We start from the raw sequence: 26,974 nt of genomic DNA, 5'->3' as shown, positions 1-26,974 counted from the left end.
CAAATAAAGGAGCAAACAAATCCAATCAAAAACTAAGAGACTCTGTAACGGTACACGGGGGCACAGCGGGTGAGAAAAGCGTTTCAAATGGCGGCGTTTGTTTGACACACTGGCCATTAGCAGGGGATGTTTAGTCCTTCAGATCCATGTGTTTACCTCTCCACATAAATAATTTACGTTCATAAAAGCGAACATCGCGTAACCTCATCTTGGACGGTCGGCAAGCCTTTCAAACGTGTGCAGAGCTCCCATTCTTGCACGTCATGTCCATGTGGCCTCCGTGCCAAGTCATATAAGCCTTTGGATTCGTTCTGGCGTGAAGTGATTGAAATACTTCATTTTAATTTCCAGGTCGTAAAATCTAGGAGGCAACAGAGAAAATAACAATCAAAAAATTGCTTTTATACTGAACCATTTGTCTCTTTCTAAATATTTGAATCATTTTGTTGGCTGCATGAGGCATTTTAAAATGCTCTTTTTATGCCGTGTGTTCTCTTTTTCTTCATGTTAAATGCCCGATTTCTACTTACTACATTAAACGTGCGCTCAGACCACGACACAAAGTGACCAGGATTCATTTATACTCGCGATGGCCCATCTGATCTCGTGTCGATCTTCTCCTAGCCAGTAGGTGGCAGTGTTTGGTCAACGTCGTACACATAGCAGGTTCACAGCAGAGGAAGTGAATTCGTTACACGACCGTTCAGTAAAGATGTCTGCGCTCAAGAAGAGGACTTGAGTCGGGTATTCCTGACTTTAAGGATTCACTTCCATTAACCAAATGTGCTGAAGGGACTGCGGGTGTTACATTCAGCTTTGTTTTGTCTGCTATTTGCAATTTTCCTCCATAAATGTGTCATCATCTGTTCACCTATGTGGTCTCAGAAAGGGGAATCATTGTGGAGTCCGTTATTGCCTCACTTCTGCCATTTTGGATAAGCGCTGGCGTATTCGAATCACCATGTAGTCAGGAGAGCCCAGATAAACGAGGGGGCGCGTCTCCGTGTCTGACGTCATTTCTGCCCGGTGGGCCTTCGCACCAGCATGGAGCCGTTAAGCATGAACCAGGCTTTAGTACCTATGTACACAAAGTAATGTGAAAACTCCACTTTCATTTTAAAAGCTGGCATCTCCATATAATTTCCTAAACGTTTGCCATCCACTCTGAAACACCACACGTGTGTAAATCTTTCTTATTAGGCATACGCAGCTCATCAGACAAGACCACTGATTAGTTTCAGAGAAAACCTGAAGTTAAAACAAAATGCCAAAGGGAGCCAAAAAAAATCCAACTGGACTTCTTTGAGTGGACAGGCAGTGAAGGCCACCGGCTTTAAAGGTTACAAACGTGCGTAAGGCTGTGGTGAAGATGGAGAAGGACTGCGTTAGGTGACGCCACTGTGGGGACCGACACGACAAAACTTGAAGTCTGCGTCTGCTCACACCAACATTCTCAAAGTCCACTTTCTCCTTCCACATGGAAGTCTCCCTCGATTACCTTGACGTCTCCATTGCTGATATTGTCACTCATGGGAAGTTTGTGAGCCCTGAAGCGTGACAAGGAGGATACCACAGAGGAGCCGATTGTGATGGAGGTGACAGAGACGACTGATGTCTTATACACCAGTAGGTGAGGTAAAGTAATTAACAACAGATGAAGGACCTCAGTCATGTTTGTCCCATCGAAATCACTCGCTTCAGTAAAGTTTTACATACTGCACATTCGATAACAAACACCCCAGTTAGACAAGTCCTGTGTGCATCAAACACATCAGTAAAATTCCATTATTTTCTGTAAAATTATATTTCCCCTGGGATTTTAAAGGTTTTTGTCGATGAAACGGAGGCAGTTTTCCACATTAAGACCCTTTAAACAAATTCACACCGGAGGACGAGTTTCTGAACAAAGGAGCTTCATAGCACTGCTTCAACTGGAGGGACTCCATTTCCCAGCTGCCCTGCGGGTATTGCCCTGATTGGACATCTGGAACGGGTGCAGGGGTGGCTGGGGACAAGAGGGTCCGGAGGGAATCTTGAAAAGGAGCCGGCGAAGCAGCAATACGGGGTGGTCTGTGTTTCTGTTTGCCCGTTTGTCCCGTCTAACTTAAAGTCCTGTGGAATATCGTTGACACCCTGGATCGTCAGGCGTAAGGATGTATGGACGGTGTCGTGCCTGCCTGTCGTGTGAATAGTGGTGGTTTAGTTGTTGTGCGTCTTCGGACCCCTCAGGACTATCGGTAGGACTGTTTGTTACGTTACTTACTGACAGCTGAACCCCGGGATCGTCATCTTCCACTCCACACCAGTTCTTCTGTTACTGCTGATTTGTGGACGTTGTTGTGGGTGATTTGCGTTAAGTGTTTATTGTTGTGTGTCGTATTTGTTATCGCCGAAGGGGAGGGAGCAGGATTGTCTGAGTTTTTTTGTTGTTTATATTTCATTTCTATTTAATATATTATTCATTCACTTATTTAATTTAGTGGATTCGTGTCTCTGTCCGTAAGTGAGTGAGTGCGGGTCGGGCCAAAGCTGGGTGCGTTCCTGGAATCCCCACCCAAAGAAATAAATAAATGAACCACCGTCCCGTCGACAGTGTGAATCTGAGCGGCACCGGACCGCTACAGCTTGATATGAGGAGTGAAGTCATTACAACAAGTGGGGCTGTTTTGAAGTGACAACACTGCATAACTGTGACAGGTGTGACTATCTCTGCCATTTTTCCAGACATAACCAATACAAATCCTGAAATTTTGATACCTCCTGTTTTATTGAATAATCGCTCATTTTTGTCAAATGGTTTCTGTGTTTTGAATGCTTCATGAACTTCATCAAAGAGGTCCACTTTAAATATCTCCTTTAAATATTATCAATGATAAACGAGCAAATATTTGTTCTTACCTGGACTTTCTAAAGGGAGTGGGGGGTCAAAAAGAGAGAGAAAGAAAGAAATCATTAAATATATAAAACCACTGCATTGCATTTAATCATAACAAAAATTTTTTACAACAACATAAGTCACCAATGTAGCTTTGTTCCCCCTAAGGACCCCTTAACTGCTTTTTTTTCCCCCTGTGGAACTTTGGGACATTTAGTTAGTGCAAAGTAAACACCAAGGACCCACTGGCACTCAACATCAGCACTGCATTGGTGTCAGAAGTGGGATGAGCAAAGTAACAAGTGCCTTGAAGAACCTCGACACTCTAAGAAGTTGCTGGTGAGTCTCAACACTAACATCGAGGGTCTGGAGTGCCATTTGAAGCATCAGTAAAGGAAAGAAGATGGCAGAGGGACCACAAGCTCTGTGGCTCCACCACCGCTTCTCCAACTGCCAAGTTCCATTAGCATAAGTGGAGAGAGCTTTGGTTTCATGGAGCTGGCACAAGTATGGCAGAGTGAGTTGCTAATGACCCCAGGTGAGTCGTTTTGACACAGAAGCGGTGATAAGACTGGAGAAGAGACAGAACCTCAAAGCCAAGACCCACACCTTGAACACCAGTTGCAATATCAATTCAGTGAAGCAAGACAACCAAGAAAAACATCTGCCACTCCACACAAGGAGGTTCACCTGCCTACAAATGATGGAGAAATCATCTCACAGAAGTGCAGCATTTAACACCACCGCTGCACTCAGCATCCCTGTTGTGGCATCTGACAATGAAGTGCTCAGGGCCAGACACAGGACTGAAGTGGAAACGAGGACCACCATGTTGTTGTGAAGCATTACAAAGATCTGAAAGTGCTCTGTGGGGTTATCAAGAAGTGGAGTCCTAAACATTGAAACAACGGGTAAAAAAAACACCACAAAGCAGATGCCCAGGCCAGAAGAGGCTCCCTCAGTTCAGGTTACTCAACAACAGCTGTGCCAGGGGCCTGTGTGATGGTGCTAGCAAGTTCAATGAACCTGGGGACAAGTCACCAACAGGGTGAGCTGGCATTCCATCATACAAATGAGGAGCTTCAGTGCCAGTTGCAGGGGCTCCTTTTAAATTGGCAAGCCTGCCAAAGTCACAAATGAATTCCATCTAGTGCAACAACAGCGAGCCATCTTCCAAAATATAGCAAGCAAACAGAAAGAACCATGAAAAGGGCAAGAATGGGCACAGGCGAGTGGCACTCCAGCGCTTCATTACTGTCACTGTTCAAAGAAGACATACCAGTACAGGATTTCATTGTACTGCGGGCATGTGACAAGAAAGCTGAACTTGGACACAACCCTGGACTGGGTGCCAACTTCATGTTCCCAGTTCTATGACTGACACTTTCTAAAATAAACATCAAAAGTGAAACTCTACCTGAGTTGCCAGAATTAAAGTGCCGCTATCAGTGAATTAAGAAAATATCAAGAGCCATGAATGGAGAGCGTGGCACTTACCTCATTTTCAATGCAAGAAATAACCCAAAGAGGCAGATACTTAGGACGGCGATGGTCCCCATTAGTGCGTAAAGAATCATTTTGGGTTGATGCCCTGAAATCGAAGGAAAATGTCAATGAAATTTAGGAGAACTGTTGCTAAAAGCTTACAAGTTCATTATTGTGTGTGAGGACAGAGTCACTGGAAACGGTTGTAAGAAGAGCACAAAAATAAAGAAGAGGGTCGGAGTCTGTGTCTGTCTTATTGCCCAATTAGTGTTTTCTGTGACTTGTACTTTATATTGTAGAAGCCAAATTTTAAAGGGAGCGACATACGAGTGTTAGGAGCTCCTGCCACAAAAATGGGTGCAGGTATCAAAAAACCACAAGCCAGACGTGTCCTTCACCAAAGTGTGGCCTAGCAGAGAGTTCAACAGGCAGCCTTCGGCCTTCACAGGCCTCCTCCCAGCAGTTTTGAAAGGAAATGAAGAAAAGAGAAAAGGAAAAGTATAAACTAGCCAAGGTTAGCTACTGGGAGATCGAAAATCTAGAAAACAACCTCAGCATACAAAATCAAAATTGAGTCATTGGTGTAGGAAGAGAGTTGAAAACCTGAATATTCATGTAAGGTCAAATGCAGTTAAAGAGGAATATTAAAGATAAGACAAAGGACGGGCCAACGAGATTCTCTCAGTATTTTAGGAGTGTAAGACCAGTCAAGGAGGAGGTGAAGTTCATCAGGAATAATAAAGGAGAATTCAAAAATACAAACAGCGCTTTAAATTTTTTCTGTGGCCTTCAGATGTGAGGAAGCGGATAACCTCCTAAAGGTAACGGGGACTATTAAGGAGGTACCGAGAGATTTGGAAATTGTGGAGAGAGAAGAGCTGTTCAGATTAAAACAAACATCACCAGGACCAGATGATATTTACCCTCGAGGTCTTAAGGAGGCTAACGAGTACAAATATACGATCTTAACGCGTATTCTTAGGAAGTCACTGCACACTGGAGAGATTCCGAAGGACTGGAAAATGGCAAATATTAGCCTGTTATATAAAAAGGGAGACCGGGCAGATCCAATCAACTGTAGGCCACTAAGCTTAACGTGCAATGCAGGAAAATTAATGGAAGGAATTATTGAGGAGAAGAATGAGCCGTACATTTCTCATCTAAATTTGCAAATGTTCTAAACTGATGTGGACAGATAAACAAAAAAGTTTTAGAAGCAGGAATCAAAATGATGCACAAAAAATAACGCTAGAGACTTTTTGGGTTGAGTTCATACAAACTTGAACAGACCAGGATGTGGACGGCACTAACATTTTCTACCTGCCCAGTAACGACATCCTGTATCATCTACTCCTAGTCATCCAGCCTAACGGCATTGTGGAAAGACTTGATTTAATTAAAAATGCATTCGACAAACAAATGTAATCACATGCCCTGAGGTCTAAAACTTCTACAACATAACTTGAATTATTTTTTGAGGTCAAGGAAAACAAATGAAAAAAATATATATATATACAGAACGAAAAGTCAAATTATGACAGCTGCACCAACAGGTGGACTTGCCTCCTTGGCCTCCACTTTAAGGGAGCAGGGCGGATAACTAAAGTAAAGGTCAAAGATTAACATAATACAGAATAGCATAATAATAAACACTACACTATGACACAAATAGAAAGCAAAGACAAAAACGAATAACAAAATGGTCAAAAGGACTCAAAAATATGACATTGTAGCCATTAGGGGTGTCCGATGGCCTTAAACCCGTGACCCTACTACACAAACACAGTTCTGGTGGAGTCCCGTTGTCTTATGTTACAAGTACCTTACTCAGGTCTCTTCCTTTCAACAGTCCACAACTTCTCTCCTCTTCCTCCATTCCTCCGAGGTGAGCTTTGTCCCACTCCTCTACCGAATCCCCAAGTGAACAGAGGTGACCCTATTTATGCTGGACCCGGGAGTACATCCAGTATCAAGGAGGAAGCACTCTAGAATGTAGGGACAGCCCTCCCCTGCAGCCACCCCTGTTGGCACCCGCAGAGCCCAGCAGGGCTGCCCCCTGGGACTGCAACTCCCAGCATGCTCTGCAGACACATGGATAGGCATACTGGTTGGAGAAGCATACAATCTTTGGAGGCTGTCCACCCACTGGACCACCTGACCTGCCAGAAAAGGGTTTGAGGATTTCCTGGCCCGGATGTCAGTCCACCCCTGCTGTCCATTACAACATTAAAAGAAAACTTACTACTTAAGCCAGGGACAACATTCTCTGTAAACCATAACTAATTCACAACTATTTTTGTGTTATTCTCCTTTAACCTTTTATTGTTGCATTTTACTTTATACCTCACAAAACAGAATGTAGCTCTTTAATTATACTGACTTGAAAAATCAAAGAATGGGCCAAAGGTCTAAACCAGGAGACAAGAAGATCTGTCGTCAAAGTCCTAAAACAGTTGAAAATTCAGAGTCAAACAAATTAAATCAAAGAATTGAAAGGACTAAATAAAGATCTTCTAAGGCATCGAGACGAGTTCATCCCTTTTGTCAGACGCGTGTGAGTAGGACCTGTAAATCCACTCTGAGCCACAGGATGGCGCTGTCACTTACTCCTTCTCCTCTTTTACCCTCAAATCAAACGGTCAATGAGCGGATGAACTGTGACATCACTTCCACCTCTTATCTGGAAGCCCCGCCTCTTCCGCCCCGGTTACTCAGGCAGTCCTGGTTGGACTCACGTCTGCATAAGACACTTCAATCACTGCTGTGAGGAGACGACGGCAACGATCCTTTTCTTTTTTTTACATTTTAACATAACCAAACAACTCTCCTTCTTACATTTCTCTAATAATTCACCTTTTTCTGTGGAGTTTGCTCTTTTAATTATTAATAACAACTAACGAGTGGAGCAGACATCAGAGTGACTCCTGCAGTCCAGTGAAAAACAAAGCTGAGCATTACTAAAACGTTTTAAAAGGTTTTAGTCATTTAAACTAAATAAATATTTTTATCTGAATGATTACAATATTCTTACGGTGTACTTGCAGGGTCACGGCTGTTGAATTCTCAGCTCCGTTCTTGTTGGTCATCTCACAGAAGTAAGCCCCGTTGTCACGGATGGCCACCGGCCTGATGGTCAGGTTCTGCCCAGACCCTCTGTTGGAGAGGGAGACTCCGTCGACATGAAACCAGGAGTAAAGGCTGGGCAGGCTGTCTTTGGACTGGCAGCTCAGAGTCACCGACGAGCCCTCTGTGAGGCGGCCCGGTGGATCAACTGTGACGTGAGGGACATCTGGAAAAAGAGGCTCTGTTGAAAAAAACATGTTACTTAATGGGACCTTCTACGAGCACCTCAGGTCGACAGCTTCCCTTCTTAGAATCTAAATGCCAAATGAAATCTCCCTGTGGTGCCATGTTAATGAAGGACCTGTAAAGAAAATCATCAGTACGTGGTGCCATTAACCTGCCGGGATGCCAGCTGGATGGAAGGACCAGGGGAGAGGGCATCTGCAAGGCACTACCACCTCCAGGGTGTTAGGGGGCAGCCCTCTTGGGCAGCTCTAACACCATGGACTCCCGCAGGGCATGCTGGGAGATGGACTGTGGCACAGCCCTGTTGGGTTCTGTGGGGGCTTTCACCACACCTGGGGGTGATTAATGAGCCACCAGGAACACTCCTAGGGTCTGCTCAAAAGGGGCCACCTCACTCCATTCAGAGAGCCAGAGTCGGGTGGAAGAGGGATGAAGCTTGCCAAGAGGAGGAGTGGAGGCGGACGACAAGGAGAGAAGAAGAGGAAGGCACTGCATTTGGTGCTGTTGTGGGGAGCGAGGAAGATGTGCTTCGTAAATAAACTTGTGCTGAGCAGAACTCGTGTCTCTGGCTGTCCGTGCCGGGGTTGGGGCAGCTGGAGCTCCCCTGGTACCCACATCGGGTAATGTGCAAAATTAAAAATATGAACTTCTTATTATATAAACCCATTATTTTATAACTAGCTGTGCTCCCCATCTAGGCAGGTTGAAATCCAAATAATCAACGTAGACCTCGGCGTTAAAATTTGCAGTGCACCATCTGTTAGAATGTATTTTGTAACACTTGTAGTAATAAGATGCATTGCATTTGCCACTTCAACAGATGACGCATCACAAACATATCTAGTCATAAAATGCAGTACTACAAATGATTGTGATGTGCCATCTGTTGGAGTGATGAAAGCAATGCACATGTCTCTGTTATATGCCATATGGTATGGGATTGAGAAGGTCTTCACTGGGGCCTACAGTGGTGAGGCCTAAACCTGGGCAAAGACAGGATCTGTAAAAGCAGTGTTAGTGTCCGTGATGTGCCATCTGTTGGAATGAAAGAGACATAGCAACTTATCCTTTTTAAGGTGAATGTTTTAATCAACTTCTGCTGGAAATGTGAGAAAAGAAACTTTAATAACACTTAAGGTTTAAAAGAACTGGGAAAACAGGATACAGCATGTGAGCTCAGAATAAGCCAAGCCTTTGACCTCATTCTGTTACGTATCTCAGCCAGTATGAACTGGTGAGTGAAACTGGTGTTCATTCAATTTTGATTAGAGAGTTATGAGGTGCACAGAATGGAAGACCCTCTTTATGTTAATTTTTACTGTTCCTTCCTTTTCTTTCACAGAAGCTGGTGTACAAATGAAGCATATAAAAGAATTTCTTCGCTTGACGTGCACTTTTAAAATGAATGTACGGTGGATTCAGAATGCATTCAGGACCCTTCACTTGCTGCACACTTTATTGCCATTTATGCCTATAATTCTACATGTGACCGTCTTCTTCTTCTTATTATTCTTCCACAGATTTCCCCATTTGAATGGGGGGTCACTATTTTTTTTTTCAATTAGACTTTTCCAAAAGCCGTCTACGAGTGATTTATAAGGCCAGATGCCATCCTTCTGTGCTCGATAACCCATAATAACAAAGTGAAAACGTGAAATGGCAAAAATAGGCAAAAACAAAATAAAAGGGCAAATTTCTTGTTTTAAAACTAAATCTACAGAAAGTGAAGGGGTCTCAATAGTCTCTGAATCCGCTGTAATGAGCACCACTAGAGCGTCCTCCATTTTAGATTCTTACCGTGCACATCCATGACTAGCTGGGCCCATTCGTCGATGTCGGGTATTTTCGGTGCCATCTTGCACATGGGTAGGGATGACTGTGTCCGAGAAAGTAGCGGACCACCCGTAGATGTCTCTTCTCTGGGGACAAGATTTTTGTGCACACTTGATCGAGCTTTAAGGAGAATAAAAACAGAGCTGAAGACTTCAAGTCGACGTACAGACTGAGCACATTCATCTTCTCATTGCTCATCACTCCATTGAATCTCTTTGACTAAATGGCGTACCTCAGTTCTACTGCTCAGTCTCTTCACTGTAATGTGCAACATAACACAATGTGGAGAGCATCAGGAAATATGAGGACTGATCACCCTGCGCTACGACTGTGCTTGTCAGCCATGAGCACCTTCACTTCAGAACAGGTCAGCCCACCCGAAGCCAAGCCTGCTCAAGGCCCGGCCACTACTTGAATGGGAGACCATCTTGGAAAAGACCGGGGTGCTGTTAGAAAAGGTGTTGGTGAGGCCAGCATGGGGCGCCTACCCTGTGGTCTGTGAGTGGACCCCAATGCCCCAGTGCAGCGATGGGTACGCTGTGCTACAAACTGGTGTTGTCCTTCTGAAGAGACAGAAAACTGAGGGCAAAAAGAGCAGAGCGTACCACGATTTGCTGGATAAATTGGCCACCATGGCCTCATCCATTCTGGACTCCTAATCATCCCCTGTTTGTCTCTTTCTGCTCTTCATCACCTCTTAGTTAATGAGTGGTGGGCGTATGGCTGCCATCACATCATCCAGGTGGAGGGCACATTGGTGGCAGTTGAGGTGGCTCACCACTGTGTACGTAAAGTGCTTTGAGTGTCTAGAAGAGCGCTATATTAATGAAACTATCTGTTATATAGTGCCTTTCACATACATCTATCTATTATATAGTGCCTTTCACATCTATCTATCTATCAATCTATCTATCTAAACCTGCCATCTACACTATCTATCTATCCTGCCTACTATACCAAATTCTATTTCTCTATTATATAGTGTCTTCCATATCTATCTATTATATAGTGCCTTTCACATCTATCTATCTATTATATAGTGCCTTTCACATCTATCTATCTATCTATCTATCCTGCCTACTATACCAAATTCTATTTCTCTATTATATAGTGTCTTTTACATATCTATCTACCTGTTATGGGAATAGGCAAGAGAACGTGGAGGAGAAGCAAGTCAAAAAATATTTAAAGCAAATTTAAAAACATCTTCCATTGGCGAAAGTGCCATACAAAGATTATAATAAAACAATTTAAATACAAATCCATTAATAAACACATTTTAAAAACTTGAAACCCAGGATGTTCTCCAATGAAATTATGTCAAATGAGTAATCACAAGAATGTCAGTATTGATCCAAACTGACCAACACAGATGGGGACGGACTGTAATGGCATCCTGACAGAATCCCCACTCAGTGGGTACCAGCATGGCAGTCAAAGGGTTAAACCTTAAGTGGCCAGCTGTGTGTGTGTGTTTGTGTCACATGATGACCTGCAGTTTGTCCCACAGACTGAATTTCATGTCACGCCATCGCTTACCCAGCACAGTCACATTCCTGGCTGGCGACGTCTCCCCTCCATGCTGGTTAGCAGCTTCACAGTAATACGTCCCACCATCACTAGGGGTCACTGTGGCAAGGGTCAGGTTCTGCCCAGATCCTCTCTTTATGATGGCGGCTCCCTTCACTTGATACCAATTGTAGCTGCTTAATGGATTGGCCATGGATGAGCAGGACAGAGTGACCGTGTCCCCTTCTAGTATGCTGCCACCAGGATCCATGGACATCACTGTGTTCTTTGGAGCATCTGCAATAAAAAGAGACAGTTTGATACAAAGAAGCCATCCATTTTCAACCCAGTTTCTACAGGACAGGGTCCTGTGGGGAGACTGTAGCCTCACACAGCAAGCATTTGGCACAATCCCTAGAAAGGGTGCCAGTCCATCACAGGGTGAACAGACGCACACTGGGGCCGAGGTGATGCCCCAAATCCACCTAAACTGGGTGTCTCTAGTCTGTGGGGGGCAACCGGAGCATTTGGAGGAAACCCATGCAGAGAAGGGGAGGACATATAAACTCTACACTGGGAGCCCCCAGGGCATGAACCCCATTTGGCTTATTGCATGGCAGCACCACCACTGTGCCACCCGTAATGAAGAAACCATCAAAAAGTCAGCCATCTGTTGCTCTTTGGTAATCAATGAACTGCCCTTTAGTTGCTCTGAGTTTAAATCGTTTTTAATGCTCTTCTTTCATTGTATGAGGTTTCTGAGTGAGTGAGTAGGGCAGACGTCACGTTACACGACTTCTAGTCAGAGGGGACGTCATATCTGGTGACCGCACTTGCTGATCTCATTGCCGGTGTGTCACATGGGGTGTCAACATGAATGACTGACCGACGACTTCAAGCAGAGTTTTACATTTGCGACGTATCGTGAGCTCAGTAAGGGTCGGTGCCCATGAGAAGGGTTTACAGACATGGCGACTTACAGGGTTTACAGACACAGTCTCTGCCCTTCATTTCCTGTCTTCTTTCATGTCGTGGGATGTAAAACCTGAGACATCAGACAGACGAGCCTCTCTTCCATTTGTGAGCCTTCCTTATCCCTCATTGCTGCACACTTTATTTCCAGCTGAGCACTCATTGGTTGACAGGCTCCGCCCCTACGGCTTTGATTTTGTCAGGTGACTCGTGGACGGCACAACTGAAAGTGACGGGCGTCCAACTGTACCCAACTCGCTAAGGTTATATGAATAATGCCTATGACTGAAAATCGTTAGAAAAGTCGTGTAATGTGACATGGCCTCCAGTGAATGAGTGAGCGAGTGAATCAACACTAAAGACTGAGAGACCCCGTTGATAATGTGAACACTGGGCACACGTACACTGCACGTCCAGAACCAGAGCTGTCGAGTTGGCGGCCGTGTGCCCACCGCTCCTTGTGCAGTAATACAGGCCGCTGTCAGCAGGGGTCACTGATGTGAGGGTCAAGGCGTTGCGTCTGCCCTCCTGGACACACCACGGCCGGTGAGGTGAAACCACGAGGAGCCGCTGGGATCAGGGATGGTGGTGGGTCCGCAGAGCAGCATCATCGAACTTCCTTCTAACACGCCGACAGAGAGGCTGACGGGCATGACGGACTTCTTTGGAGAATCTGAAAAGAAAGTTAAAACTTCATAAATAAAGAAAAAGCAAAACATCGAAGGGCATTGCAGGACTCGGCTTCATTACCATTGCTGTTGTTTCAATTTATTTTCTAGTTTTAATCTACTTAGCTTATAATAATAATTCTTTACATTTATATAGTGTGTTTCTCACTACTCAAAGCGCTCTCCGCACTTATGCAGTGACTTTGAAGTGTGTTTGCCTGTATTATATAGTGCCTTTCATATCTGCTGATTTATTTTATAGTTTCATTCTGAAATATGCGATTCCGCATTCTTTAAAAGTGCCTTTCATATTTAGAACGTTTATAAAGTGCCAGTTACATTCAAATATGGTGTCTGTTTGACGTGACTGTTATATAGTGCCTTTCATGACCATTGACTTAATACACAGTGCCATTCCTATATATTTAAATTAATATTTCTAAAGTGCCTTTCATGTCTTCAAATTCTATAAAGCGTCTTTTTCTTCATGTATGGCGCCTGTTTGACATGTTGCTTTTACTTGCTAGTAAATATTTCACTTTATTCTGTACTTGTGTGACAATACACCGCTGCCTGTTTTATTCTCTATTTCCCAGCCTGCATGTGTTTATTGAAATAAATACATAAACAGATTCTTGAAAGTCTCCCTGTCTGCTATTAATAATCAATCTATTAATCAATTAACTCATTAAAAAATTAATAATCTCTCATTCCCGAATGTATTTTCTCATCTTTTCCGTATTTGCACACTTACACTGCACGTCCAGAGTCACACGTTTCGATTTCTCCGCTCCATGTTGGTTTCGTGCCTCACAGTAATACACTCCGCCGTCACTAGGGGTCACTGCAGTGAAGTTCCAGCTCTGTCCCGTCGCCTTCTCCACAGCTGAGTCTCCGTTCACCTTAAACCAGGCGAAGGTGCCATCTGGGTTTGCGTCGGACATACAAGTCAACGTCACTGATGTCCCTTCTAACAAAAGTCCAGAGACACTTGAGGTGACCGTCGTGTTCTTTGGCGCATCTGAAATTGTAGACAGAATTCAGAATTAGTACAGCGTGTGGCCGTAAGATAAGGAGCACTTGCACATACTGTATGACTTATTATATGCTTTTTAATTGTAACACCACGCACACTCATAAACCAAGCTGTTTGATTTATTACTTTACTTCAGACGCTTAAAACTTAACCAAACTCAACACTGATTTAATGTTCTGTCTGTGATCGCAGCAACATCAAGCGGATGACAAGTTTGCTTACTCTGACTTTGAATGTTTTTCATATTGCTTACATATTACCTGTGTACTGAGATTATAGTGCCTGTTATCGCTATAATTTATAAAGCACTTTTATATTCTGCCCATTTTAATAAAACAAAGTCTCCCTGCATATCACAAATGTATCAATTTTATGTACCTAGAATATAGCGCCTTTTATATCCATACATTAACTCTAAAGTGCTTTTCATGTAACTGTTTTAATGCCATCTCTACATTACAATCCTAAAGCTCTCCCTGTCTACTAATCTCTTATTCCTTCGTGTCTCTTCTCATCTTTTCCGTATTTGCACACTTACACTGCACGTCCAGAGTCACGCGTTTCGATTTCTCCGCTCCATGTTGGTTTCGTGCCTCACAGTAATACACTCCGCCGTCACTAGGGGTCACTGCAGTGAAGTTCCAGCTCTGTCCCGTCGCCTTCTCCACAGCTGAGTCTCCGTTCACCTTAAACCAGGTGTAGGTGCCATCTGGGTTTGAGTCGGCCATACAAGTCAATGTCACTGATGTCCCTTCTAATAAAAGCTCAGAGACACTTGAGGTGGCCGTTGTGTTCTTTGGCACATCTGAAATCCCAGAGAGAATTCATAATTAGTACCGGACATGGCTGTAAGGTGATGTGATTAACACAAATGTGAATTTGCAGATCGCATTTGTTTCCCGTGTAACATCACCCGATGCATTCTTAAATCCGGCTGTTTGTTGTATTATTTCAGAAGCTGAAAATGTGTCCAAACTCACCACGGATTTAGAGTTCTCTCTGTTATCAGAGGATCGTTTTATCAGGTGAAAACAGTCGACATGTTTGCTTACTCTGACTTTGAATGTTTTTCATATCGCTTATATTCTATCTGCCTATATATATATATATATATATATATATATATATATATATATATATATATATATATATATATAATCCTTACAGGGAATGCTATGTCTAGTAATTATACGCATGTAGCATTTTTAAATTGTGACTGTTTTGATTAAATCCCTATATTATATTCCTGAAGGTCTCCCTGCATATCACAAATGTGTCAATTTTATGTACCTAGAATATAGCGCCTTTTACATCCATACATTAACTGTAAAGTGCTTTTCATGTAACTGTTTTAATGCAATCTCTATTTTACAATCCTAAAGCTCTCCCTGTCTACTAATCTATCATTCCCTCGTGTCTCTTCTCATCTTTTCCGTATTTGCACACTTACACTGCACGTCCAGAGTCACGCGTTTCGATTTCTCCGCTCCATGTCGGTTTCGTGCCTCACAGTAATACACTCCGCCGTCACTAGGGGTCACTGCAGTGAAGTTCCAGCTCTGTCCCGTCGCCTTCTCCACAGCTGAGTCTCCGTTCACCTTAAACCAGGCGTAGGTGCCATTTGGGTTTGCGTCGGCCATACAAGTCAATGTCACTGATGTCCCTTCTAATAGAAGTCCAGAGTCACTTGAGGTGACCATCGTGTTCTTTGGCGCATCTGAAATCCCAGACAGAATTCAGAATTAGTACAGCGTGTGGCCGTAAGATAAGGTGCACTTGCACATACTGTATGACTTATTATATGCTTTTTAATTGTAACACTATAATATATTCTTAAACCAAGCTTTTGATTTATTACTTTACTTCAATCTCCTAAAACTTAACCAAACCCACCACTGATTTAACGTTCTGCCTGTAATCGCAGCAACATCAAGCGGATGACAGATTTGCTTATTCTGACTTTGAATTTATTTCATATTGCTTACATATTACCTGTCTATCGATATTACAAAGTTATCTACGTATCTTCTTAAATTACAGTGCCTATTATATAAATTATTTATATAGTACTTTTATATTCTGCCCATTTTAACGAAACAAAGTCTCCATCAAATTAGAAATGCATATACAGTATCTTATCTACCTAGAATATAGTGTCTTTTGTATCTATTAATAGTATAAGGCTTTTCATATCTGTTAAAATACAAGTCTTATGTCATAACCTCTCCCTGTCTACTAATCTCTTATTCCCTCGTTTCTCTTCTCTTCTTTTCCGTATTTGCACACTTACACTGCACGTCCAGAGTCACACGTTTCGATTTCTCCGCTCCATGTCGGTTTCGTGCCTCACAGTAATACACTCCTCCGTCACTAGGGGTCACTGCAGTGAAGTTCCAGCTCTGTCCCGTCGCCTTTGCCACAGCTGAGTCTCCGTTCACCTTAAACCAGGCGTAGGTGCCATCTGGGTTTGCGTCGGCCATACAAGTCAATGTCACTGATGTCCCTTCTAATAAGACTCCAGTGATACTCGAGTTGACCTGTGTCCTCCTCGGCGCATCTGAAATTGTAGACAGAATTTATAGTTAGTATGGCGAATGACCACATGATGAGGTGATTATCACAAACATGCACGTAACGTGCAGCCCATAAGGTGGCTTACGTTTCTAGTTTAAAAGCGCCAGTCTTATTCTAAAAGCAAGCTGTTTGTTTATTGAATTAATGAGGAAACACAAGAAAATCCCAAAGCCGCTACTGAGTTGACGCTCATTCTGTGACTGGATGACGAGCAAGAGTCAGGAGGACATGCGTGTTTATTCAGAAAGCACCTTTTTACAGACTCATATTCATATATAATGCCTTTCCTAAATGTCTATGCATCTGTTATCCGATACATACAGACAGATAAACATCTACTTGACATCCATCGAGACTGAAAACGTTAATGCTAACAAAAAATGTAAAAAAAACTGTGTCCACATTGAACCTACACGTCACGTCCACCGTCACTCCTCTGGACGTCTCCTGTCCGTGTCCGTTTGTCGCCTGGCAGTAATACACCCCACTGTCACTGGAGGTCGCTGTCTCGATTCTCAGCTTCTGCTCAGACCCTCTTCCAATGCTGACGCCCCCGTTTTCTTTATACCAGCTGTAGTTACACGGGGGGTTCGCTTTAGAGCTGCAACTCAGGTGTAATGGCGTCCCCTCCAGGATGACGTGTCCTGGATTTACTGACGCGACCGTCTCCTTCGGCGCATCTAAAACGAAATGACGTTCAAAGTAAAATGACGAATAACAGCACAGCACATAATTAAACAGAAATGAGTTTTTTATTGTAATACTTATAAGTATACTGGGGTTGGCTCCAGCTCCCCGCTGATCTTGATTACGATAGAGAGGGTGTAGAAAATGGATGGATGTTTTAATAAATAAGGGGGTTGTTTAAACTACAGTATTTGCTCTGCGTTTGAGCTGCGCTGTGAATGAATTTGACTCTGCTGCGCAAAAAAAATCAACCGCGTCCAGAAATCGGAAAACGTCTGCCTGTCTTACATAGCGCCTCTATCTATCTACTATATAGTGTCTCTATCTATCTATCCATTATATAGTGACTTTATCTATCTATCTATCTATCTATCTATCTATCTATTATCCAACCCGCTATATCCTAACGAGAGGATCTGCTGGAGCCAATCCCAGCCAACCCAGGGCGCAAGGCAGGAAAAAAACCCTGGGCAGGGCGCCAGCCAACCGCAGATCTATCTTTTATAAAGTGCATCTATCTATCTATCATATAGTGCCTTTATCTATCTAATATCCTCATACAGCCATGTAACTCCTTTTTTCTCCTTTCATCCCGGGACAGCTCATGAGGGTACATCAGTTTCATATTTAAATTTCAGACTAAATCTCCGCCTTTCCCCTCTAATAGCCTCCCCTCCAATCGGGTCTGTGGGGCTTAAAGCGCAGCTCAGATTTTTCAATATGAACTAAAACCCAAATAATCCCCGCACTCCGTCAATTTAATCCTGATTTCCTCCTGTACAAATGATTTCTGTAAGGTGACTAAAATGACTTCCTTAAAACCAGACGCGTGACTTACAGAGCACCTCCAGCGACACTTCCTGAGAGCGGACCTCTCGATTGTCAACGTCTGCGCAGAAATAAACTCCAGCGTCGGTGTAAGAGATCTGATCAAAGGACAGCACGTTGCTTCTTCTTCCCGACTCTTCTTTTCCATCTTTATACCAGACCAGTGGCACTTGGTCCAGGCTGCAGCTTGAACTGCAAACCAACGCGACTCTGTCCCCTTCTTTGATTAAGGAGGCTGATGAGGTCACAATATCAGCCTTGATTGACTCTAGGAAAATAAATAAATAAATAAATAATCATACGTTAGTGACTATGAAACAATGGCACTAGCGGTCGAGTTTATGCTCGCACCTGTAAATGTCCTGGCGCTTCCTGCTCAATTCTTCAGACTCTTCACCTTCTTCATTTGAGAGCTCAGTTTAGGAATCCCAGCGTTAGAAGCGCAAAATGCCCGAATGTGCGCTCGATTGGCCTGACGGCTCTTTATTGTATTGTCGCGAGATTTGCTCAATCTAATCAATATCACCACTTCAGATGTTCAGAAGTAAGGAGCGCACAATGCTCAGAGTTCGATGCACTTGCTAAATGAAGTGTAACCGACGAACTTGTGAAACACGAAATTAGCACGTGTGTTGCTTTGTGAAAACTGTTTAAATTGCCAGTTTTTTGTCAGTTAATAAAACGTGCTTTTAAAACATTTTAGAACCTTTAAAACATCACTGACGTAATCCTACATGCATTCTTTTACGGACAGATTTATTCCGCAACTGTAGTGTGTACAAAATACAAGCAAAAATGTTTGAAGAGCCAATTAGGAAACAAAGCGACAAAACAAAAAGCCGTTAACCTAACATATGTGTCAGAACAACTGGCATTCCCGGAGGAGAGCCCAACTAAACTCACGAGCCTCCACACTTGACAGCAAGAAAACGTATTGGGGGCACTGCGCTAGAATTTGTCATCCCTGCGCTGTGTAATCTGACATCCTCATGCGACGAAATCTCTCAAGTTAAATCGTCAGGTTTGACCACCCCCCCTCCGATTAGAAGTCGTATAATGTGACTTGAAACGCTCATTTTCGGCATCAGCATATCTGCTTACACGGTATGACCGAACCTGCCTGGGCCAACTTTAAAAATACTGCGCATGTACAAACGTTTAGTAGGAACCAATCTTGCTGATCTTGTAAGCTGTTTGTGGTAAACTACAGTACATCTTCCGAAAATTAAATAATCAGGCCTCGGCGCTATGGACCCTCGTTTAAACGTAAATGACGCCAATGCGCTTCTGAGGCGTAGTTCAATGGCCCACCTGCACCGCCTCCATACGAAACATCGGACCCGCAAAGAACCTAACTAAGCGTGGAAGAACCACTCGAATTCAACGAAACTCGTGCCTCACGCCTGTCTCCGTGCTCAAAGTAGAGAATTCCTTACCTGCGACATCTACCACCACATCAGGCACCTGCGTCCACCTGTTTCTCTCCTCGATCGACTCAAAGCGGAATCGGTAGCGCCCCCGGTCGCTGCTCGTCACGTCGCGGATCCTCAGTGAGCAGACGCTGTTGTTGCTCCCCATGTAGACGGCGCGGTGCTGGAATGCCGGGCTCACTTTGCTCTCCTCGGTGTCGTAGACCGTCACGTCTTTCTGGCCGCCGTCCTGCTCCGAATCCATCGTCCACTTCTCTGCTACGATGGGGAGGCCGTCTGGGTACTCGTAGGTGCAGTTAATGACCAGAGAGGAGCTCATCAAGGCGCATATCTCCATTTGCAGGTACGTAGCTTTCATGTGCTGTGCAGATGCTAAAAAGACATTTATTATTATTATTATTATTATTATTATTATTATTATTATTATTATTATTATTAGTAGTAGTAGTAGTAGTAGTAGTAGTAGTAGTAGTTATAGATGTTAGTAAAACGCAGCATACCACCAGAAGGCGCTATATAAATAAATGTAGTAGTAGTGGTTTTAGAAGTAGCGGCACGTCACATCACCAAAAGGCGTTATACAAGTAAAATGTATTATTATTATTATTATTATTATTATTATTATTACTGTTAGTGTTCAAAGGTAAGCTTTTTGGTGTAGTGGACGGGCAGTGTGCGGTGCGGTAATTCACTCTGATGTTTATTTTATCGGACCAGTTTGCGAAGTTCCGGATGTAGCGAATGACTTTATGTATTTAATATCTGTTTCTAAAGAATTATATTTGAAGAAGTGTTACACGGTAAGACTTGTACAAATACGAAATAATCATTAGCTTCATTTGTTCTAATTAGCCTGAGTGTCTGTAACTGCCGAATACACCACGGACGTACATACGAGAGAGTAGGGAAAATAAACTAAACACATGAAATGCTTATAATAAATTTCTTTCTTTCTTTCTTTCTTTCTTTCTTTCTTTCTTTCTTTCTTTCTTTCTTTCACTGTGTTCTCTTTACAGCATTGTTAACACCGTCTCGTCACACCGAAGACGTCATTATGCACACGGTCAAACATAAAACGTAATTAGGAAAGGGAAACTAAAAATCGGTGACAAAAAAAATCGCAGATGTAAGACGGAAATGAACTTATCGAGATTTCTCTACTGCTCTTAACTCGCGGAGGTTCAAATGTCGGCCAAGCGGTGTTTGTTGTCATCGTCGCTGCACTCGAGTCTCACGTGCCGAGTTCGTTTCTTACTTTCTTTATTAGATGCCAGATATGCAGGGATTTTTGTATTCATATATATAAGATTGTAGTATTGATTTGATCCATGAATACGTCAACTCCGACATGTAACGTATCGAACATTAGAAACGAGTGTGAGCGCGTGTCTTAATTTAGAAAATGTTATGAACAGCTGAAACGTTTTTATTACAGAAATGACAACGTTTAATAACGAGATGGTTGATAAACAGAGTTATTAAGTTAAACAATTAAATAGTAAGTACAGTATGCTGTAGTAATGGAAAATGCAAACATGCAGGTATGAGTGAGAAAGGTGATGAATTACATAATCGGAAATTATTTATCAGAATAAATATCTAAGATCTGCTAATTACCATTTTTGCATCTTTTGCACGCGGCTCAGCACCGAGGATTTAGTTAAGAATGGCATCGTCTCATGAATGATTTTCTTTATCTTGTGCTCTTTTACTTGTCGTGTACCTGAAGCCAAGTCGTCATATTCATGTATTCATTCGTTCATTCACATTTCAGTCGATTTCAATTTAATTTATTTTTGTATAGTGCTCTTTACCGAGTGCAGGATCGGAGACCACTTAACTCCGAGACCGTGTGGCATGGAGCTGACATCGCGGCGCCTCCTACACTTCACGCATGCTCACTTTAAGGCAGGTATGTGCATGAGCGCGCACAGTGAGTCTCTATATAACGGGACCTGTTCGGCTACAGAAAGTGAGCAATGCAGACTCGGCATGGCGACAGTAGTACGATGTGAGCCCAGGTTCCGAAGTCATTTAGCAGCAACACCTTCAGCCCAGTAGCATCGTCAGCATTAGTTAATCTCTTAACAGCGAACTCTACTCTAAATAATGGGTCTGTACAGAATCAGGCTGTTCATTTGTACTCTGCGAGAGATCGTTTCACCCTGCTGATTTTGCCCCGAATTATCCGAAATGTCAACTGGTCCTTGATCTGCTGTCATTATTCTGGTGACACTGGCTTGTTTTGTCTGTAGAACTACAAAAGGTGTCCTCCTGCAGAGGCGTGAGGTCTTTATAAGCCAACAAAGCACATATTAAATATTAATTACCAGCTACAAAGACAACTGCAGTCGTCAAAAACCAAATGTTTCTTTTTGAGGGCATATCGTCTCGTGTGAACCTGCAATACAATCAAGAAATTGGAAATAAAAGTGTGAATACAAAACAAAACAATATGGCATTGTGGACTGTACTCTCTGATGATGATGATGATGATGATGATGATTCATCAGACATCATTACACAATGTGGCTTCCAACATGCATTTAATCAATCTGAGTGTTTGGCATAAACAGAAGAAAGTTAACCAAAAACGAAGAGTGAAATATAAGATCGGGCACAAGACCCCGGGATCTTCTTCAGTCCTCCAATTAGATTTTAATAAATGGATCGATAGTTGATTCTGCTGGAAATGAATCAGAACTGAAGTATCTATCTATCTATCTATCTATCTATCTATCTATCTATCTATCTATCTATCTATCTATCTATTAGACATATTCATCCATCCAAGGTTTAACACGCTTCTACAGTTCAAAGCACGGCTCAATGTCATACTTTCCTTTATCAAACCCCACAGTATTCATCACAGTATATCTGAAAAAAAAAAGCAAAATAATAGAAAGGAATAATTTTTCTACCTGCAAATTATTATAGACAATTATTATGATTATTGCTCCTTCCAACAAAAAGAAAAGTCACGTTTGTCCTTTTCAAATCCACATGCAGATTCTGTTTAAGATGCCGAAGTGTCCAAACCTGTCAGGTGTCTCCCCGGAGTCTGTTGGCCTTTTCACTACACCTGCCTTTAAATGGGCTGAGGACTAGCGGGGACTTCATGTACGGTACATTAAAAACTTTAAATTCTTGAGTGTGAGGTAATGAGAGTTTGCTTGTTATTAACCCAAATGCCAAACATTCTCCCATTAGTACCTTATCACCTATAAAAACATCATGTCATTTGTGCTCTGACGTTCACGGTGTTCATTAGTGTGTTTCAGACAAATATCATCGTCTTGTACGCAGAAAGGCGCAGCGCCTCGTCAGAAATCCTGGCCCTTAATTGAAGGTATTTTTTAAAAAGCCCCCCTAATTATATTTGGCCTATGATAGCAAAAAAAAAGTAAAAGGAGAACCTTGAAGGTCAAGTGGACAAGCTGAGCGGCTCTTTAGATTTCTGCATTCAGAGTAACGTGTTTAACTTAAACTGACGTGTAAGAAGCGCAGCAGACCTGCAGATGGAACAGTAAAGCGTATCGCGTACAGGTAGGTATGAAAGGCTCGATACAGTAGAGATACATACTGTACATAAAAGACATCGTAAATGATAAAGCGCTGTAACATAGACAGACGCTGCGCAAAAGACAAACAGACATAAAAGAGAACATCAAATTATTGAAGAGTATTAGAGCCACGAGAAGAAAAAACAACTTAGAGACACAGAGGGGGGACGGGGGGCGGGGACGAGATTTAGGATCTGGGGGCTATTTTGTGATTACAGTCAAAATTTCAACTTAAATCTCGTATACTGTGATTAAAGACAAAGATTAAAATTTTAATCTCGAAATTTCCACTTAAATTTCATAGTCTATTATATGATTCGACTTTAGTCTTAAATTTTATTTTGTGATTAAAAATAAAAATTCGACTTTAATCTCAAAATTTCCACTTTAATCTTGCAGTTTGTTTTGCGATTAAAGATGAAATTTCCACTTTCATCTCATAGTATATTACAAGATTAAAAGATCATTTCTTTTAACATAATCTCGAAATTTCCACTTTAATCTTGGCATTTATTTTGTGATTAAAGACAAAATTTCAATTTTAATCTTGAAATTCCCACTTAAATCCCACAGTTTATTTCGTGATTCCACTTTAGTATCCAAATGTCCATTTAAATTTTGTAATTAAAAATAAATACAATTCCGACTTTAATCTCGAAATTTCCACTTTAATTTGTTAGTTAAGGTTAACGTTTAATTTATTAGCGTTTCGTAACTGAAGTATTCAAAGCCCCCCCCGCCCCCTTTGTTCATTGTTACGGGCTTCTTCAACGGAGCTCCTCTTATGCTGGCAGGCGCTGCAGGCTGCAAATCGCCACCCAGAGCAGATTATTAACTTCATGATATGTCGGCGCTCTGAACTTTCAAAATCCTAAGATTTATATTTTATATCATTTTAATGATAAAATGCATTTTTCAGATAAATCCTTTACTTCCTTTAACTAATTTATACTCTTCATAATTATGACGAGGATATTTCAATGTTCTGTAAACGTTTCGAACCCTCAGTGTTGTTATATCTCGCTAATTTTCTTTGCATGAAGACGTTTATTGTGTGGTGATCAGTTATGTGGAGAAAGAAAATGGAAGGACAGGACATCTGGGAGTTGGTATGTCGGATAGAAAGAGCAGGGCTGCCAATAAGAAAGTCCATCCAGATGAACATCCATCGAATTCTGTGTCGGTGTCCGTGTCCGTCCGCCATCTCACAAACGCAACATTTACACCTGAACTCAATGAAACGGCGGGATTGCCATTCCTACTGCCAGACTCTTGGAGTCTCCTCACACCTGCCATCAAGGTTCTCTGCACTGAGCTTCTCAATCACGTTTTAGAGATTTTGTGGTGAGATGTCCTGCCAATTCAGTGGATGTTAATGATTCCTATCCCAGTTGGGGCAGCTTGGTTGAAATGACTGGACTGGGACAGTTTAACATAGCAGATGACAGTGCTCCTCCGGTCGGCTCCCAGTTTGGACTTCCGTAGGGTATCATGGGACCTGTAGTCTCAAAAGGCAGCCCTGTTGGAGTCCCTGGGTGCCACCAGAGGTTCCTGCTGAACAAACCTCTTCCTATTTTGTGGAATTTCCACCTGACCTGGAAGGGCTTCCCATGGGCTGCTTCCCAGTACTGGAAGAATTCCCAAGTCGTGTATAAAAGAAGTCACCTCACTTCCATTTGGGGAGTCAGAGCTGGGAGGAGGAGGAGGATGAAGTTCAACAGGAGGAATGGAAGGAAAGAAAGAAGGAAGAGGAAAAAGAGGCAATTGTGCCCGTGTGAGTGCTTAAAAATAACCAGTGGGAAGGTATTTATTAAAATCAATGATTATTACAACCCAGGACTTGCGGTGGTGCTGGTGTGCTTGAGGCTTGGGCGCCCCCTACAGTTCACACACTGAATGATGGCTTTTAGATAAGGAAGGCTATGTTAAGACGTGGCACTATGTAGTTCTGAAAAGCACCGTATTTAAAGAGCAGCATATGTGAAATACTGGAAATATGAATGGCACCATACAATCTAAAGATGGGCTTGTATAAAAAAGACAGACAGATGTGAAAGGCACTATATGATGGATCAACAGATAATATAATTGATAAATACATTTGAACTTGATATGAAAGGCACTATATAATCTAAAGATCACTTTCAAAATTAGTAAATAACTAAATAGGAGGAGAGAAAGAGAACAGTAGCGGAGAAATATGAATGAGACTACACGGCCAACAGATTGACCCACAGGCGTGATGTGCATCATGTTCTGGATTTACGGATATGACAGGAACAAGTCACGGCTTTGTCCTGTAGACATGTAGTTAGTCAGATAGAGTGACACGCAAGGCCACCTTGTAATTCTTTAAACTTTACTTTGGGGCTTCATTCAGTAAGGGACGGAATGGTGGCTCTGAGGCCAGGGATCTGCACCTGCAATTGGAAAGGTTCTGGTTCAAATCCCATAAACGGCAGCAGCGACTCTACTCCATTAGACCCCTGAGCAAGACCCTTAGCCTGTAATTGCTTTATCCTGGGGATGAACGTTAATCTGCAATTGGCCCTCCAACCTGCAGGGGACACTTGGGGATTGGTGGCAGATTGGCACTCCAGCCACCATAATAAGCCTCCCATTCTATCTGAACTAGTGAGGCGCTGAAGTGTCACCCGTCACATGGCTGCTCTCGGGTCCTAATCTCGGATCCTAATGTGGTGTGTCATGTGGTAGATGCAGCAGTGCACTGTGCCAGCGCCTGCTCCTAACTTCTCTTCATTTGGTGTCATTAACAGGGAGACTTGCATTTTCATTGTCACAGTAAACAGAATCTAATTACCCCTGAGAGACAAGAGTGCCCCTGAGCATCATGCTCACCCACCTGCTGTATTATTAATACCCGCTGGGTGCAGCACATCCGAGGATGGAATGGTGACTCTCAGCTCTGACTTGGCATCTCCTGCACTTCCACTCCTTTTGCTGCTAACGTGTGGTTTGTTACATTTTCAGAACGTTCTTTTCCAAGTGATGTAGTACATGTTACTGAACTGAAGATAAAAGGAACTGTTGAAAGCAAAATATGCTGAGCCAGTTTAAAAAAACAAAAAGAGGGAGTTCATGTGCCAGGGGCACAACGTCCCTGAGAAGACCTGATAGCTGGAGGGAGGAGGGCGGCGCGCTGCCAGGGCTGAGGAGTTCAGGGAGGCGGTGGAGGGGAGGGAGGAGGAGAACTCGCAGCATCGTTACTGTTGATGTGTTTAAGGGTATCTTGTTATTAGCTTCACCTTTTATTAGTATTATTATTATTATTATTATTATTATTATTATTATTATTATTATTTGTAGTAATAGTAGTATTATCATTATTATTATTTGTAGTAGTAGTAGTAATTGTATTTCTATTTATTATTATTATTAATAGTAGTAGTATCATTATTATTATTATTATTATTATTATTATTATTATTAATATTTTTATTAGTAGTAGTATCATTATTATTATTATTATTATTATTATTTTGATTAGTAGTAGTAGTAGTACTATTATTAATATTATTATTATTAGTAGTAGTAGTAGTAGTATCATTATTATTATTAATAATAGTATTACTATTATTATGACTAGTATTATTAATAGTAGTATTTGTAGTATTTGTATTCATCCATCCATCCATTATCCAACCTGCTATATCCTAACCACAGTGTCACGGGGGTCTGCTGGAGCCAATCCCAGCCAACACAGGGCACAAGGCAGGAATAAATCGCAGGCAGGGCGTCAGTCCACCGCAGGGTACACACACCCACACACACTAGGGACAATTTAGGACCACCAATGCACCTGTATTTATATCATTATTATTTTATGATTATTATTAGTAGTAGTAATAGCAGTAGTATTTTGTATGCCTATTTTTATTGTTATTAGCAGTAAATGAGAAATTTACCATTTTTGCCCATCAGTTTACAATCAATTACCCAAAATGACAAATTGACAGCAGGTTTTCAGAAAGGTTTACAGATTTATTGTAAACCAAGAACTGAGATTTCTCCTTCCCATAAGTGAAGGTAAGGCTAAGATGCCCACGGGATTCTGTCCTAACGGTACTGGACCATATAGGACTTATACTGTATGGCATAACACAAGGAGCACTGTGTGTATTTGATGTATGCATTGTAACAAAAAGGAAAGGAAAAGAGGAAGAGGTTGGGGTCCAAGATAGAAT

General features: G+C 42.3%; 2 protein-coding genes across 5 annotated transcripts; both read right to left on the bottom strand.

Moving 5' to 3' along the window:
• Positions 1-61: 61 nt before the first annotated feature.
• Positions 62-12,468, bottom strand: LOC120540116 (sialoadhesin-like). The gene is made up of 7 exons (XM_039770611.1): positions 12,388-12,468; positions 11,042-11,308; positions 9,467-9,622; positions 7,392-7,649; positions 4,373-4,466; positions 2,899-2,907; positions 62-361 (listed from the first exon to the last, which is right to left on the bottom strand). Exons 2-7 carry the CDS (start codon positions 11,286-11,288, stop codon positions 289-291), a joined length of 837 nt encoding a protein of 278 aa, XP_039626545.1. The 5' UTR covers positions 11,289-11,308; positions 12,388-12,468; the 3' UTR covers positions 62-288.
• LOC120540115 (B-cell receptor CD22-like) lies at positions 12,463-21,592 on the bottom strand. 4 transcript variants are annotated; one of them, XM_039770607.1, is made up of 9 exons: positions 21,537-21,592; positions 19,213-19,578; positions 17,787-18,044; positions 16,675-16,941; positions 15,978-16,244; positions 15,138-15,404; positions 14,226-14,492; positions 13,406-13,672; positions 12,463-12,656 (listed from the first exon to the last, which is right to left on the bottom strand). In XM_039770607.1, the coding sequence occupies exons 1-9, from the start codon at positions 21,589-21,591 to the stop codon at positions 12,490-12,492; spliced, it is 2,181 nt and encodes a 726-aa protein (XP_039626541.1). In that variant the 5' UTR covers position 21,592; the 3' UTR covers positions 12,463-12,489. The 4 variants fall into 4 exon arrangements, with proteins under 4 accessions (XP_039626541.1, XP_039626542.1, XP_039626543.1 ...); XM_039770608.1 differs by lacking the exon at positions 21,537-21,592 and adding an exon at positions 20,824-21,049; XM_039770609.1 differs by lacking the exon at positions 21,537-21,592 and adding an exon at positions 20,930-21,049.
• Positions 21,593-26,974: the final 5,382 nt, after the last annotated feature.

Source organism: Polypterus senegalus, chromosome 12, assembly GCF_016835505.1.
Source record: "Polypterus senegalus isolate Bchr_013 chromosome 12, ASM1683550v1, whole genome shotgun sequence".
In the NCBI taxonomy this organism is placed as follows: Eukaryota; Metazoa; Chordata; class Cladistia; order Polypteriformes; family Polypteridae; genus Polypterus; species Polypterus senegalus.
This window is presented reverse-complemented; position numbering and strand designations above follow the sequence as displayed.